General features: G+C 33.3%; 1 protein-coding gene across 1 annotated transcript in view; it reads right to left on the bottom strand.

Annotated features, from left to right (window-relative positions):
- Nucleotides 1-359: 359 nt before the first annotated feature.
- The window catches only part of LOC115891733 (neuroligin-4, X-linked-like), a gene marked incomplete at its 5' end in the record, with an annotated part of 76,674 nt that continues 58,470 nt past the window's right edge, over nucleotides 360-18,563 (bottom strand). Inside the window, 4 exons of the mRNA XM_030912278.1 lie at nucleotides 360-1,046; nucleotides 5,718-5,966; nucleotides 8,817-8,983; nucleotides 10,445-10,652. Coding sequence (XP_030768138.1) covers nucleotides 808-1,046; nucleotides 5,718-5,966; nucleotides 8,817-8,983; nucleotides 10,445-10,652 — 863 coding nt within the window. The remainder of the gene's footprint in view (nucleotides 1,047-5,717; nucleotides 5,967-8,816; nucleotides 8,984-10,444; nucleotides 10,653-18,563) is intronic.

Raw genomic sequence — 18,563 nt, 5'->3', positions numbered from 1 at the left:
TTATCCAAACAATTTAATATTACCTAGTAATATAGTTATTGTCCAAGATGCATACTTTTACGTATATTTAGACACTCCCAATTACTATAGTGGGTGTTTCAAACTAGAGCCCCATCATTGAGATCTCGGAAGCTAGAAGAGATACGAGATCGGTTAAATCGAGGGTTAAATGGAGGCAAAATTGCCTAATTTGATGCTGATCAAAATGCCCCCTTAAAAGTTTAAAAATTCTGAACTCCCGAAGAATTTTGAAAAAAAAAGTATATTCGCGATTTTATTTTTATTTTTTTATGACTCAAATTTTTTGATTTCTGTAAAAGTCAAATGTTAAAGTGCTTAGGAAAACATAGGAGATCTCATTTAAATTTTCGGAATATCGGTTCTTAAAATATCTTCAAAAATCTATCGTTCAAAACGCAGAATATTTGGACCCCGTATACAGTTTACACTGTATACAGTTTCCTAAAAAATATCATGAAAATTGGGATAAAAATATATAAAACATAATACTTTAAATTTGACGAAAAATGTTTCCTTTGCGTTTCTTATGCTGAGTGTATTTTTGTGTAACTTATGTATATTCGTTCAAAGTCAACAACTCCATTCGTTACATAAAACAGTCTGTTTTCCAATTAGCTGCATAATAACTATTATATTACGCATCTTGGACATTAACCAATAAAACATAATACCTTTTCTCCAACAAAAACAAATATAAAATTACGTACATATAATAGGTATATACCTATGTATCATTATCAACTAATATTTTACAACAGTGCCTAGTGTATAGAACACATCTGACACTCATACGGATATCTCCTGTATCTGTACCCGTTTCTTCATGGTGCCCGGCGTGGTGGGCACCCCGTGGGACCGCAGTATCCCTGGCTGGTTGTAGGCACAAGCGGGCGGCTGCCCCTTGGGTGGGGGAGGTGGTTCTGGAATGGTAGGGCTTGTGGCTGTCGTGGTACTGCTACTGTGCTGCTGGTGGTCGGGGTTGTTTATGGTGCTGGTGACGTCAGGTGGCATAACGTGCGGGTTACCTAGAGAAAATATATTTATTTACTTCATATACGCTAGAGTAGTGATGGGTATTAACGATTCTTTTTGGGTGAATTGAATTACACGATTCAATTTCTCATAATGAATCGACTCTTAAGATTCGTTCATTTGAAGAAACTATAAACACATTTTCGCGTATCACAGTGTAAATAGATAATTAATTTGTAAATTTAAAAAATAGATTTTTTTTGGAAAAATAGATATTCCAAAACAAATTTTCAAAATAAATAAAACCTTTTTTTTTAAATTAAATTAGGTCTGGTTATTTCTAAACACTGGACTGGGATAAAAATGTTGTCGTTTACTACATTTCAAGCAGACAATGAACCGAGAGAACATTATAAATCTAGATATAGTTTATATTGGCCGGGGAGGGGGGGGGCATTGACAACGTCATTCATAAAATAATTTGTAAGGTAGGCAACTTTATATACACTTGTATCAGAGTACGTAGATCGCCGAGTAGCGACAGAAACCGTCGGCTCTTTTGATGTGGTGGAACCAAATTTTCTTTCTCTCTCTTTTGACGTGTTTGACAGATAGACTACGTATTTAACTGCTCAACTTATGAAGTGGTCCTATAAACATGGTATACACTGCTCACAATTTGCAGTGGAATAAATTATAAAGTTTTATACATATCTTTTTTGTTTTGTTTTATCCTTATTTCTAAATTTGAATGTATAAAATATCTTACTGCTAATAAATAAGTAAAAAAACGATTCGTTGCCTGAGGTATACTTGAAATAAAGTATATAGAGATATTTGATAAATGGCAACAGTGGCAACTTTGCTTCTTCGTATGACAGATAACCTACTTATTTCGCGCAGCCGCAAAGAAAATTGAAAACGGGACTGTCGCTACTCGTCGGTTTAGGTACTCTGATTGTATTTGGTAGTTTACTGACAGACAATAAAAAAGTGGCGGTTTTTGTCTTTGTCTAGACACCAGCGTGTTATTATTGTAATTTGTAATATTGTTTATTAGTTGAGAATCAATATACCTAATTGATTAAGAAATATCGAGGGGGAATACATATGACGTATTTTTTGAACAACCCCGACCCACCCCTTAGGCGGCACCCCTACAGGGCCTGTTTACAAAAGTTTGTGGAAAAATTGTTTGTATATTCCGATAAGATCTATTTTGGAAATACCATTTTACAATTTGAATTTTCTCACGAACTTCGTAAACATCCATTATTTTACTTAAAAAATAAATTTTACACGAGAACTGTCGCGAGAACTATGTATTCGTTTTGGCTATTAAAACACGAATAAATACAAATTCTGAAACATTCTTATCACATATCTACCTATTTTTATTTTATCGCATTTTTTCGCCTGCTTTTTATCCGGCGGACGGGTATACGCTAATTCGTCCGGTTCTGCCTATGTTACTACTACGGTGGTCCGGTCTGTATATGTATTTATATTTTAGTTACATTATTATTTAAGTGTCTTTTAAATCCTACCGTGGAAAATTTGTGTAAAGAACATTGACTGGATTTTTAGTGAAATGGCACTAAACCACCTTTTTGAACCACCTTTCACCACCACGTTTGAAAATGTTAGGGTAGGTTTCATTTTACCATAATTTCTATTTATTTTTAGATTTATTTTCCTTTAACTAAACGTACAAGTACCTTGTAAGAAACCAATTAAATTTGATCGCGTCTTAAAAAAATCGACGCAATATTTTTAGATATTCACCTTCCTACAATAATAACCACGAGCCACCACTGCATAATGGGAAATGGTTGAATAAGCTGAGAATGATGATGGTGATGATACTGTGTGTTGCAATTTCTATGCCACACAGTAAAAAAATGGCAGTAAACCAATTTAGTTTTTTGCTTTTTAATGGTTAAGATGCTTTTTAATGGTTAATGGTTTTCTCTATGAATGAAATAAAAATTGAAAAAAAGTTTTAAAAAATTGGATTACTAAAACGAAAGGAAATAGAGCTCTTTTGTGTTAAAATTGTTGAAAGGGTTGAAAAATCGAAAGTTTATTAGTGACGGGAAGAGAATTTAATAAACGCCGGGCCCGGAAATTTTCAACATGGAAATCCGGAACGCCTGTCACTAGTCCGGACGATATATGCATTTTAATATTAAGTTTCAGGTAGATTTATCCCAGTTTTCCGTCGTAATTTTTATTATATCATATCTCCCAAGAAGGCCCAAGTTCTAAAAGCATTACCCTTGAAAATTATCGTATTGAAATATTACATCAAATTATCTAAGTTATTATTTGAATCATTTAAAACACAACGTTGATTTAGTATTCAAATTTTTCAAGTAAAAGTAATCTTAAGTTAATGCTTTAAAAGTAAACTTAAGTTAAAATCTTTAATGAAGAATTTGACAGTGTAATATTCAATATATTTTATAAAATATTGTATATTACACTTTTCAAATTCAGTTTTACTTCATGAATAGTGAAAACGAAAACACACAGTTAAAGTAAAAAGACAATTAAAGTAAAAAAATATTTTAATTTTAATACTGAATCATTGTCTACCGCAGTTAAAGAAACGTTTACTTATTCCTTCGAAACAAAAACTTATTCAAGTTTAAATAGATACATAATTAAAGTTGTTTAAATAAATCTCTGTGCTTAAAAAGACACAGATACAGAGAATTCTATTTGTTAAGACCCAATAAACTCACCACAAAGATATAGAGACCGTCCTTATCTAACTCTTACCACGAATTCTTAAGACAATGTAAGCACTGTTTTCGATTCAGCCTCCTTTCCAGATAACAACAGGGCCGTATTGTTTCGTTTTTCCAGCAAGTTTGGCTCGCAGGTATTATCTCCACCAAGCGGGCTTATTTAACGTAGTCCAGGATAAGATTTATAGATCCCTGGGGAATTGTTTCGGGATTCAAAAGCTGAAACTCGCACCCTCCGTAGTCCCGCGCGTTTTGCTTTACATGTTCGTTAAATTTTAATTCTCCCTACTGTTTGAAAGCGGTTTTTGAGTTATTTTGGTGAAGGTGAACCGTTTTTTTTTGGTTTAAGGTAATATTAATAATGTGTTTTTAACATTTTTATGTATTTTTTGGTTTATAAAACTCATCGTTCGTAATATTTTTAGGACTATATTAGAAAAAAAAAAACGTTGTTCTCTATTATTCGATGATATCTTTATCGAAGGCACCACTACACGCGCGCTTTGATATTTAGACTGAATCGAGGGATTGTACAGAGTGGGTCAAATTCGACGCTTTTAAAGAGAAACACCCTTTTCTATATGGAGATAGACGAAAACTAATATCGGTGTCTGAAGCTCAATTTTAATCAAAATCATGATGTTAAAACCGCACATCGATATCTGCTACCGTTTCAGAGTTACTGGGTGTTTTTAAAAAATCATTAAACTTACAGCATTTTTAACAAATCGCTGTAACTTTTTTGCTATGAAAAATGTATTTTTATGAAAACATTTCCAAAGCACCCTTTTACGTAGAATTTAATGGTTTAAGTATAACTTTTTTTAAATTAATAATTTAAGAATTACCAATAGAAAATTTGATTTTTTATATGGGACACCCTATATATTTCTAAATCATTGAAAATCATTTAAAATTACCTTTCCAAAAATATAGCACACTTGATATTTTGCTCGATTCCTCTTCGAGATATAGAGTTTATAAAATTCGCTCACTTTGAATAAGTAGTAGGCTTTGAACGGCACCGGCTATAATGCAAAAAAATTCTAGCTGTTAGCAGCAATTAAAACGAAAAGAATATTTGCAATTAGAGATGTAGAATTTTATAACAACAAATATAAACTATATCTAATAACAATAAAAATAAATAGCAACCCAAGACATGAGATTTTGCTACAGGTATTCGACATTCTCAAAATTAGCTACAAAAATTTGCTGATCACTTCAGGGTTCTGAGGCGGTGCCTCGTCTTGCTGGAAAGATATGTTTTCGAGTTCCATTAGGGGCAGATCATGAATAACGACTCCATAGCCTACTAGTTAAAAGTGGCGAACTTTAAAAAATTCTGTATTTCGAAGGAGACTATAACAAAATATCAAGTGTGCTATATTTTTGGAAAGGCAATTTTATGTTCTTTTCAGTTAATTAAAAATATACAGGGCTTCCCAAATAAGAAATCAATTTTTCTGTTGATAACTTTTAAATTATTAATTTTAAAAAAATTAATACTTAAACCATTAAATTCTACGTAAAAAGGTGCTTTGAGAATGTCTTCATAAAAATAGAAAATTTTCCATAGCAAAAAAGTTACAGCGATTTGTTAAAAATGCACATTTTTGAAAAACACTCTGTAACTCCGAAACGGTAACAGATATCGATGTGCGGTTTTCACCATCATGTTTTTGATAAAAATTGAACTCCAGATACCCATATTAGTTTTCGTCTATCTCTTATAGAAAAGGATATTTCCCTTTAAAGGCGTCCAATTTGATCCACCCTGTACAGGTCCTGTGACCCACCCTGCACTGTACACCCAAAACAAATGAGATAATGGAATTTACTCTATCCTTGACTCACTCTGCACAGTCCAAATCTCGCAGATATCGTTGCGTGTAGGACCCTTTTTAGTCACTGCTTTATGTAGCTACGCCTCTGTGCAAATCAAAACTGATACATACAAAAATATATCACCTTCAGGCCTCTTAGCTGGCGGAGGCGACGAACTGAACTCCTGCAAAGGTAACTCGGTCATCTGGACCTCCTCCAAAGATAGTTTGTCCCCGTTGTAGTCCCCCACGAAGTTGGGGACAGTCTCCCGTTTGAAACTGCCTACCCTGGACATGGTGTGGTAGGGGCTCTTGTTGCAATTGAACTGTTGCATTGGCCTGTTGGGGTCGAAGGCTTTGTCGTAGGCTTCAGCCGAGGATGTACTACAGCTACCTGTAATATGGATAATGTATATTTCAATAAGGATATACAGGGCTGTCCCAGGCTGAGCGTGCATTAGAACTTTCTAGAGAATTACAATATCTAGATCGGAGATTTTTTGCACAACACTGTTTCACAACGAAATATATCTATTAAATTATTTTCAATATGGCGGCCATTGCCGCACTTCCGAAATACCAGAAATTGACAGCAATTTTCTTGTTTTAAATGGGTATCCCCATTTTTTATTACATATCTAAATTCTCTGTAAAATTTTACGAATTTTGATATTATACCACAGATTAGGTATACTCTATGCATACAGATAAAAATCTTATCCCTAATTCGTGGTACGAAAATTGTTTTTTATGACGATGTGCAAACAAGTAAAATTTCCTGTGCGCAAAAATAAACTCGCGTAAAATAACAATAAACAGCGTAATAGAGAGATATCGCTAAACCGAATAGCGTGCATGGACGTTAATAAGGCCAGGTGTTATTTCCTTTACGTGAGGTGGTATTAACTCTCTTCATTTATAGTTATCGGATCGGAAAGAATTCTGTTCGCGTCGCGTCCGCTATTTAAACTTAACCTAACTTTGAATTTAAAACTTTGAAATAATTTTGTTTACTAGGTATTTTAAAACTAAAGGGCTAAAGTGCTTATTTCCAGAGCTTCATTGTTCAACGTCTGCCAGTGGGTTTAGGGCAACAAGCAACAAATTCTTTTAAAGGGGCTAAGTCGTCATCTGCTGTAAACCTAAGCCTCTTTATAGGTTCTTTAATATTGGAAGAGGTGGAATCCATATTTTGGGTCATATTTATTTAATTAAAACTAATCCCAGCTACTTAAATATAAAATTACCTAATAAAACTAAAGTAATAATTCAAAACAATTCAAACAGAACTAAAATAAAAGATCTCGCCGTTCGCCGGCCGGCCCCGGTTGTCAAATGTACCCGCACATACCCATTTAAGCAATTTTTAAACGTTATTTAGAAATAGCTGGAAATAGCGCTTGGTGTAATCCTTGGTGATCCGCAAATTACGTCAGGCGGTAACGTTATTAGCGGGTGTTGCGTTAAAAATTGACTCGCGATATCGTAACCATGATAAGGTACGCGTAAATACTGCATGACGCTATTCGGTTTTCCGATATATGTCTAATAACTGTGCCGGTCAGGCGCTGTGCACAATTTTAGAGGCCATAAGTGGGAGTGCTATGTGCGCAAACTAGTAACCTAACTAGTGCCCGATTCCGAAAATTGGAACCACAAAAAACTATAAAGAAAAAACAAAGTTTATAATCTGTATGATCTATGATTATACACTCTACAGGGTTCGGGAATAGTGCGTCGGGTTTGGTTTGGTTGTAAGAAGGGATTTTTCAAAACTCGAATTCTAAGGAGGTGAAACTAAACCCCTCAAATATTAAAATATTTTTTATTTAAAAACCGGTGAGTTTTTCGGAAAAACTCTTAAACACGTATATTTTATTTTGTTGTTTTACATATTTTAAGATTTTTTATAAAATTATACAGGATATTTCATAAAATATGACCATTAAGTAATCACGATTCTGGTTGAACTGTTTGACGTTTAAAGCTGATTTTTGGCAAACGGATTGACTGTGGGGTGTAGAGGTTCGATAAGGAGGGGTTTCTCGAATCTCAAATTCCAAGAGGGTGAAAACGCCCCTCAAGTATTACAATATTTGTTATTTAAAAAAACGGTTAGTCTTTCGGGAAAACGCTTGGACAAGCATAATTTATTTGGTTTTTTACATATTTTTAAATTTTTTAAAAAATCATACAGGGTGTTCCAAAAAGTTGGGTAATTTCTTAACCACGATTTTGCTTAAACTGCTTAACGTAAAAAACTTATTTTTGGTAAACGGATTTTTTGAAAGTCAAATTCCAACGAGATGAAACTACCCCTCAAATATTACCAAGTTATATAATAATATCGCCATATTGTTTTTTCTCATGTTGACATAAATATGAGAAAATTTTATCCAGTTTGTATGTTAATGGAAATTCTTGCTTTGCTTTATCATCACAATTACAAATGACTAATTCGATGCGAACGAAGTCGCTGGTACACGCTAGTTTATATTATAAAATGGCAGCGATCTTCGTTTCATAACCATCGCTGATGTATAAATATTTCAGCTTAAATCCACTTTTTCTTTATCATCTAGGGACATAATCATGTATATTTTCAAAAGTAATTTTAAACCTCGTTAATATCTACTTTTATTAAAAAATAAATGTAACTATATATCGCATTTTGCGTAAAGCAATTCGGCTAATAAAGTTTAAACATTTTTAAAAAGCGTGTTCGTTTTAAATTGGCGCGCTTGAGCTTCCCCAGAAAGCTTTTAGAAGCCATTCAAAGCGGAATATAATTATATAATTTGCAAGAGAAGGAAAATACGAAATTACACATGTATACTCTAAATGTAATATGCAAATAATATTTCTGGAAATTCTGGGTAATCTCCCGGAGGGAATTAATAATTTACGTTGGGGAAAAAATATGTTTTTGAGGTAAATATATTTTTTTATTGTTGACAAAAATCTGTTTAACTTTTTTATTATCTACAGACATTTTAATAATTTTTATTAGGGTTTTTTATTACAAAATATTCTGAAGATATAACCATCGAAACAAAAAATGCTCATTCTATAATCTTTTTTTTTGAAAGGTTTCTTCTATTTGTTTTATTATTTTTTTCTTTATATTTTAATTTTTTTATTTCTAATTTTATTTTTTAAATTATTAATAAAGAGTTTTGTTGATATAAGTTTTTATAATACAAAAGCAATAATTATTTTGTGTTCTACTTAATTTTTAATTTACCTTGTTCATTCAACTCTTCTTTTTGTTTTTGTTTGCTCTTTCCTCTATCCCTTTGGTGATATATTCCAGCGAATATGAGAATATTGAGCAAAAGTAAAAAACATCCCACAGCTATAGTGACTGTCAGTGCTGTCGTGTAGGACTGGTAATGACTAGATGCCAGTTTCCTAAAAATAAATGTTGTAGAATGTATATAAATAATACAACATTTTTTACACAATAAATATCAACTTTAACATTATAACAAGGAAGATGATAATATCATAGTAGAAGGAAAAGAGTAGTTGCACTCTCCCAAATATTTTCTGCCAGTTTTTATAATCTGTCGAATATTGGCAGATTGCAGAGCGTTTCAGTTGAGTTTCGTCCGTCGACCTGCGAGGTTCGAACGTTGCGTCTCAGCCAGACGGATCGACAAAAAATGAGTGCCTTACTTAAACATCAATTTTTTATCGATTTTACTTTTGACAATCATCCCTTGCTTGCTGTTAACGAACTGCACCATCATTGAACAAAGATTTGCTAGTACCGAAAGTACCGAAAAAAAAGACGGAAATCCCGGTTCCTCAAAGGCATGGCACCGAAATTACCGGTTCCGAAAAACAGCTCCGGTTCCGCAAACGCTATAACGTACAATAACCGTGAATCACCATATACAAGGTGAGTCTTAATTAATGCAAATATTTTTAGGGGTAGTATATTTTGGCCTCAGAAATATGAGGATTTTTCTGCTTTTTAGTTTTTAGTTAAAAAACATAATTTCTGGATAATATGGTAATTAGGGTTCAGAACCGGAAATTCTCGGTTTTTTTAAGATATCAAAGAACCGGGACTCGAAATTATTAATTCCTGGTTTTTTCGGTACCTTCGAGACTCGGTAACAATAATTAAAAAATTATTCTTTTATTACGTGAGAAAGTAGTGATGCTATTTCTCATTGTTCTTGCTTCCTTTCTCTTTTGAAATTTCTTTAATGTTTATTAGCAATTATTGAAGTTTAAATATGTTATATTTTATTATTTATTACAATGTGTTGTTCAGTGTATTAGTTATCCAATGAAAATATATACTTACATACTATACGATATATTACTACAAAACAAACACTTTAATGTTAAAATTAAACTTGTTTTAAATTAAAAAAAGTTGCAGAAAATCTCTGAATAGATAATAATATAAAAATATGTCATTATACATTTTTTCCGCATTTCTTCCATCAGAAGATTTTCAGATACAAAAGAATTGTTACTTACACGAAATGTGAAAATATTCTGTTTTGAAGCAAATTTTTACTCGATAATCAATTTTTTTATTTTATTTTATTGTGAACTCTTATTATCCTAAATACATCTCTGTGAAACTATGGCGAGTGCCACCACTATACTTTGCCTAGTTATAGACCACGACTATACAGCTACATCAGTGGTCACGGGACGCGAGAACAAGGTCATATAAAGTGACAAAAAAAGAACAAAGAATTTGACAAGGAGCAAAACTACTAGTTTCCTTATAGATACTATGATAATATATAGAAGTATCAGAATCTTGAATTAGACCAAACAGACCGATAGCTACACGCTACACTAAAAATCTAATATAATAACATAAACAAAATTTACATTTCTCACCTTAGCAAATTGTTTGGATTTTTCGTTTGCATTATTATGGTAGTGTTCGGCGGACACTCCGTAGTAGTGGCTTGTAGAGCAGTGTCGGATTTTGGTGGTGGGGGTGTAGGTGCTGTCACCGTTGATGACACGCGAACTGTCACAGTCGGAGGTGGATTCGGATAACTAACATACGGGGGACGTTCCTTAAGTTGAGGTCTTACGGAACCTAGAAAAATAACAAAAAATATTATATTAAAAATATTTTATCCATAGAAAAATTTTGTAAAACTATCATAAACAAATATAGGGTCTTCTGAATTACCTAATAACGGTGTATAATGCTATCCATGTATTATTGACAGAATCAGATTAATGAACCTCCATTTTGACAGTTCTGTTTGACGTTTCAATTGACACATGTGAATTTGATTGATATTTGATATTCAAATTCAAATGCGTCCGACTGGTCGACCCAATCAGTACTTAAAATTCTACAAAAAGCTGAATGCATGACGTACACCCTAGCTTCATGATTTAATTACGTTTCGTGATACTTTATTTATTATTTATCAACGAGTCGTTGTAATTTTCCCTATAGCTTGTAAATTTTTAAGTGCAAGTTCGAAACGCCTGCACTTTTGGTAAAAATAAGTGGAATTGAGTTGGTGTTCGACAGTGGTCGCGCTATTAGAACTCTGAATTCAAAAATCGATATCCTAAAATCCATTAGAAATAATTGATTGTAGTTTTTTTTTCAAAAACTTTCTTAATATCTCTGCTATATTTTCTTTCCAGACAGTATGTGAAAATCTTTATAAATAAAAAAGTTGCTAAAAATTGCTACGCACTTAAAGTAAATGGATAATTTTTTAAAATTTTTGAATGGAAAAAAAAACAAGCCTATCGAATTTTACTTATTTAAACATCTTGTAAAAGATCAGAACTTCAAAATTAAAAAAAAATCATTATCTAAGGTGATTCTTGAGTTATCGCGTGTTATGTGTTAAAAAGTTGAGTTTTTAAATTACCGCGATTTCTGACGTTTTCTCATTATAAAAAGATGGACACCTTAACGATATCCTTATAATTCCATTTAAAATGCTCAGAAACACATCTAATGATTTTATTTAGTTATATTTTCGAAAAAAAAGTCTTTTAAAAATAAGCGGTTTGCGATCGTGATTTCACTTTTCTTGATAGGGAAAGGCGTACCGGAGAAATGTGACAACGCCGCAACAGCACACCGTCGTATTTCTCTCACTCCGACTTAATAAGATCCCTATGCGATTTACTTCCACACATATAAATACCGACCCAAAAGTAAGAGTTGCCAGCATGGTATATTCATTCATTTTAATCGTAAAATGAAAAAAATACTACCCATTTTCAGTTCGGAAAACTTTTAAATCTACAACACAAACTCGACTTTCCAACTAGGTAGTAGTGTTTAGTATAATTATTGCCTTTCTCTTTTTCTTTCTCTTCCCCTCTCTCTCTCTCTCTCTCTCTCTCTCTTCTGCTACCGGCAATTGTTTTCCACTTTGCACAGCCACCGCGAAAATCGCGAAACAATTGAAGCGCGTGGCAGTCGCTTGTTTCGGCGCGAGTCGCGATTCCCTTTTGTTCGTGTCGTTATTTTCGCGGCCGACGAAACAAATGCCGGCTCGGAATATCAACGGCTACTGCGACTGCACATTACAGAGTGATACACTACCCGTATAATGCCGCTGCTAATTAGGGCGTTTTAGAATTTGATCGTATCTTCTTCTTCTTCTTCCTACTCTATATTAGGCAGATTGCCTGTTCATTCTTCACATCATGCCTACAGTTTCAATCGATGGTAAGGTTATCACACCATCTTTTTCTTGGCCTTTCCGTACTTCTTCCCAGTGGTGATTTGTCTCGAGCTGACCTTACTATTCTTCCCTCGTCTATTCGGCTTATATCTTCATTCCATTCGCGTCTTCTGCTCAATACCCATTCATTAATGCTATCCACCTTGCATGTTTGTTTTATGTTGTCGCTTCGTTCTCTATCTAGCAGCGTTTTACTTGTGATTTTGCGGAGGATTTTCATCTCGCCTGTTTCCAAGAGTCTTTTTGTTTTTGTTGTATCCGGTCTGGTTTCTGCTGTGTAGGTCATTATGGGTCTGACGACAGCCTTGTATATTCTTGACTTGACCTCGACACCTATATATTTATTTTTACATATGGTGTCGTTTAGACATCCAGCCACTCTCATTGCTTTTGGTGTCTTACCTCTGTTTCGATATCACCATAACCGGATATCTCTATACCGAGATATTGAAATTTCATTTCTTGCTCTATTATTGTGTTATCCACGACAATCTTGCATCTGATAGGTATTTTTGATGTTGTCAGGCTCTTTGTTTTGAATGCAGAGATTATCATGTTATAAGATTTTGCTACTAGATTGAATCGATATACTAGTCTTTGGAGGTCGTCTTCATTTTCTGCGAATAGCACAGCGTCGTCGGCATAACATAGAGTTGTCATATTGCGGTCTCTCATTTTGTATCCATTTAAATGGTGCACTTATTTGATTGTTTCGTCCATGATTATATTAAAAAGAAGTGGGGTTAATGAATCGCCTTGTCGTATGCCTTTTTCTACAGGTTTGGCTTTCTCTACAATTTGATCGTATAACCTTCTTAAATAAAGATACGTTATAAATTATTATAACTTGTGCTGCCGAACATTTTGTTTTTCCAGATTGCAATTTACCCAATTAACTAAATGAAAATTAAAAGAATCATTAGTTGGTCATGGAAACGACGTTTAAAATCAGCACGATCATTAATGACTGTTCTTGTTATTTCTTTTTAACAGAAATCCATTAAGGCGTTACTGAAAAAATCCAAATTTAATGAACTATATCGTTTAAAATTATACAATACCTGGTCCGTCTCAAAAGTGGCTTATCATTACAACTTTTTTATATTTTTTTTAGAGATTATTATTCATTAGCATATATGGAAAAAGCATTTTTTACGAATAATTTGATACCACACACTTGGTATTTCGAGTCAAATTGTCGTTATGAATCGCATGTTGCAATTTCCAATAAACCATATTCGGAAATGTCAAAAGATGACATATGATATGCTTTGTGAATATAGATTTAAATTATACCCACTGTTTGGCTGTATTGGTCAAGTGCTCTAGACATTTTTATCTCGTCGGTATTTTATTTATTTAGCAGACTCTTTTATCCAGTTTCATTTATTTAGAATGTATTTCAACCCGAAAAACAGTTCGAAAAAGCAAACGACAGAAAAAAAATCTAATTAATTTTACTTTTTAACTTAATAAAGTTACGCTGAGTTTTTACGGCTATTAAGCTATCTTGTACAGGGTGGGTCAAATTCGACGCTTTTAAATGGAAACACCCTTTTCTATAGGAGATAGACGAAAACTAATATCGGTGTCTGGAGCTCAATTTTCATCAAAAACATGATGGTGAAAACCGCATATCGATATCTGTTCCCGTTTCGGAGTTACGGGGTGTTTTTCAAAAACATGCATTTTTAACAAATCACTGTAACTTTTTTGCTATGGAAAATTTTGTATTTTTATGAAAACATTTTCAAAGCACCTTTTTACGTAGAATTTAATGGTTTAAGTATGTTTTTTTTTTAAATTAATAATTTGAGAATTATTAACAAAAAATTTGATTTTTTATATGGGACACCCTGTATATTTTTAATTTTTTGAAAATAATTTAAAATTACCTTTCCAAAAATATAACGCACTTGATATGATGTTCGATTCGTCTTCGAGATATACAGTATATAAAAATTTGCCAGCTTTAAATAAGTAGGCTTTGAACGGCACCGGCTGTAATGCAAACAAATTCTAGCTGTGAGCATCAATTAAAACGAAAATAATATTTGCTATGAAAGATGCAGAATTTTATAACAATTTAAAATATATTTAACCAACATCAACACATTTAAACTATATCTAATAACAATAAAAATAAATAGCAAACTAAGACATGAGATTTTGCTCCAGGTGTTCGACATATCGACCGTCTTCTGTTATGGACAGACGGGGCAGTTTTTGAACATATCTCGCGGAATTAATTAACTCAGTGGGGTGAAAGATACCCTCTCATAACTGCTAAGTATTTCTAATTCTTGTCTAGATTATACGGAAGAATAAGGAACCTTTATTTTCCTGCAAATATATCCATAGGATTAGATCCATGGGTACTAAGTCAGGCGGCCTCGACGGCCAATGGGATCTTGGTAAGCTATTCAATTATTCTTGAAATTGGCTGCAAACATTTGCTGATAACTTCAGCGTTCAGAGGTGGTGCGTCGTCTTGCTGGAAAAATATGTTTTCGAGTTCCATTAAGGGCATATCATCAATAAGGGGTCCAAAGCCTACTAATTAAAAGTGGCAAACTTTCAAAAATTCTGTATTTCGAAGGGGATTATAACAAAATATCAAGTGTGCTATATTTTTGGAAAGGTAATTTTAAATTCTTTTCAGTTAATTAAAAATAATAAATTATTAATTTAAAAAAAATTATACTTAAACCATTAAATTCTACGTAAAAAGGTGCTTTGGAAATGTTTTCATAGAAATACAAAATTTTCCATAGCAAAAAAGTTACAGGGATTTGTTAAAAATGCACATTTTTGAAAAACACCCCGTAACTCCAAAACGGTAACAGATATTGATGTGCGGTTTTCACCATCATGTTTTTGATGAAAATTGAGCTCCAGACACAGATATTAGTTTTCGTCTATCTCCTATAGAAAAGGGTATTTCCATTTAAAAGCGTCGAACTTGACCCACCCTGTACACTTCGCACTAAAAGAAGTTCTAAAAAGAACAATTTCGACTGCAAGGTCTGCTGGTAAACATTTTTAAGCTTAAACTATCACAACACAATTCATTTCAACAAAAAAACTCGTAATGCAAAACTAAAGTGTCAAAACGAATGACAATGTCAGGAAATAAGTAAATAAATGTGGCAATTTAACATTTTTTAGAGCAGAGCTACCACCTGAATTCACAGCGGGAAATTTAAATTCCAGTTAGTTAGCACAGCGCCGAATACGCCCATGGTTGGCAACAATGAATTTAAATATCGCGCCTTCGATTACATAACTAAAAGTTTAAATTTATTATGAAATATACCAATATAACCTTAACCTCTAATTTTCATTAAAGTGTATGTATATAAATCTCTATTTGGTATCTTCGGTTTTCCTATAGTTCAGTCATTGGGGATCAAAAAAGGAACCTGCTTGGAAAAAAGTGCGGGGGTCCCTAACTAAAATCCATAAAACGCACATTTCCAGACTTGCCGCCGGCGCCGCCATCTTGCCAAGATGGCATCCAAAATCAGTATTTTGTGAATATCTCGAAAACTATGCGTTTTTCGCGAAAATCTGAGCAGAGTAAAATTAAAGAGAATAAAATTTCCTTTAAAAAAGGTTTTATGAAAATTTTCGCTAAAGTCAACCGTTTAGGCACAAAATCCCTGGAAATTTTATAATTTTGCGTAAAATACGATATATTATGTATAGTCAATTTTCCGAAATCAACTGTCGATTAGGGTTCACTAAAACTAGTTTTAGTTTAGCTTTCTTCAATTTTGTCATGAAACAGTGGCGTATCATTAATTCGCTCATTAATTTATGAATAATTAATTATCGTGCTGGACAGCATTCATTGCGAACTTGCCACCAGGTTCAGCATTGATCTGGTTGTACCAAAGATGCCGAAGAATGGGGTTGTAAGAAAACAAAAACAGGCATTACTCCAGGTACAACGTTGAAAGATCCAGCTCCAAAATCCCTGTTGGCATTTTTATCCTGTAAATGCAAAACCAACAACTACTTTACCATAGTTGTTGGTTTTGCATGCGGATGCAGAAAAGCAGGGTTAAAATGTCCAATGATTTGTGCATACTGCAATGGGAAATCCTGTGACAATGTCATTGAAGTATCACTCGACGAATCCGATGAAGAGGAGTTGGACTTGCCTGTAGATATCCCTCTGGCGGCTGAAGATGAAGAGTTGGACGTATTGAGAGACCACCCTGATGAGCCCAGCACAGCAGACACGATCGACTTTGACATCAATAAGCCAGATCCGTCGGGCTTGTGCAGATAAGTTAAAGTTTTTAATTTATCTAGTGGAGTAGGCCTCCGGGGAGACCACGTTAAAATAAACGCGCCATATACTTTACCTCTTGGGTGGTGTGGAAACAAGTACACATTTTCAATAATTAAAATTAATTATTTATAAATTAATGACCAAATTCATTATACGCCACTGTTTTATGACAAAATTGAAGAAACTAAACTAAAATTAGTTTTAGTGAACCCTAATCGACATTTGATTTCGGAAAATCGACTATACATAATATATCATATTTTACGCAAAATTATAAAATTTCCAGGGATTTTGTGCCTAAACGGTTGACTTTAGCGAAAATTTTCATAAAATCTTTTTTATAGGAAATTTCATTCTCTTTTATTATGCTATCCTAAAATTTTCGCGAAAACCGCATAGTTTTCGAGATATTCACAAAATACCGATTTTGGGCGCCATCTTGGCAAGATGGCGGCGCCGGCGGCAAGTCCGGAAATGTGCATTTTATAGATTTTAGTTTAGGGACCCCAAAACCTATAAACCTGCAAAGTTGCAAAATTTCCGGACTTTTTTCCCAGCAAAAATCTCCAATGACTGAACTACTACTAATATTTTCTATTCATGCAAAACAATAAAACCAATAAAGATAGGATAGATATATAATATAGATCTGATAATAAATAACGTGTATTTTATATAGTAAATCAAAATCCTTTATTAAACCTAACCTGAAACTCGCGGTGTAACTTTAATCGTTTCCGCCGTTTTCCGATTGTTGTAAATTTTCAGATTGTTGGGCATAAATTCGGTCGAATCGCCGTATATTCCGATATAGATAAAGTCCTTCCCGGCGCGCCATTTAAATTTATGGACTTAAACAAATCTCCAATTTTACGCACCATACACTGAAAACTAAACACTAACTGTATATTTTATGTTTAATGGGGCCCGGGAGAGAATCTCTCCACGCTAAAATTGTGAATAATTTCGCAACTGCTTCGCAAACGTAATTGAATTTATTCTGGAAAACCACTTGGAAAAAAATGTTGTAGTTAATTAGAATTTTTTTTCTGTCGTTTGCTTTTTCGAACTGTTTTTCGGGTTTAAATAAATTCTAAATCAATGAAATGTATACCTGTCGAAAATAAAATAGAGGCTGCTAAATAAATAAAATACCGACGAGATAGAAATGTTTAGAGCGCTTGACCAAAACAGCCAAACAGTGGATATAATTTAAATGTACAGTTCGTACCAAATAAACTTTTAGTCACGTGATTAAGCTTGACCGGCAGAGCGTTGTCCACTTTTATATATTTTCTTGTAATCAAAAGATTTTACAGGTATTATTTACATCAACAAAACTCACCTCCTTAACAGCACTTAAGGGACATAAAGGGTCACTGCTATCGCTTTATCGTTCAAAATATTCTAATAAAGTTGCAATGAGTTTTTTACGGCTATTAAGCTATCCTGTACACTTTACACTAAAAGAGGGTCTAAAAAGAACAATGTTCGACTGCAAGTTCTGCTAGTAAACATTTTTAAGCTTAAAGTATCACAACACTATTTATTTAAACCAAAAATTTGTTATATACAAAACTATAGTGTCAAAACGAATGACAATGTCAGGAAATAAATAAATAAATAAATGCGGCAACTTGACATTTTTTACAGCAGATCTTCAGAAATTTAAATTCCAGTTAGTCAGCACAGTGCCGAATATGTCCAGGGTTGGCAACTATGTATTTAAAAATCGCGCCCTCGATTACGTAACCAAAAGTTTAATTGATATGAAATATATATTTTCATATTTTTCATCTTTTTCTCTAATCCGAAATGGTATGAAGATTTGGAAAAGTATAAACGGAATTTTAGAACTTTTAGATCCATTTTAGAACAAGCAAAACTTTTAATGAGAAATGCATTTTTCTGAAATGCCGATAATAAAAAAGGTTTTCCTCTTCTAAAGACAACACTGGGAGGTTCCAAACCCTTCTAAGGA

Source organism: Sitophilus oryzae, unplaced genomic scaffold (genome assembly GCF_002938485.1).
Source record: "Sitophilus oryzae breed Bouriz unplaced genomic scaffold, Soryzae_2.0 scaffold_1191_pilon_pilon, whole genome shotgun sequence".
NCBI classification, from domain to species: Eukaryota; Metazoa; Arthropoda; class Insecta; order Coleoptera; family Curculionidae; genus Sitophilus; species Sitophilus oryzae.
Note: the sequence above shows the minus strand (reverse complement) of the source record. Positions and strands in the feature narration are given on the sequence as shown.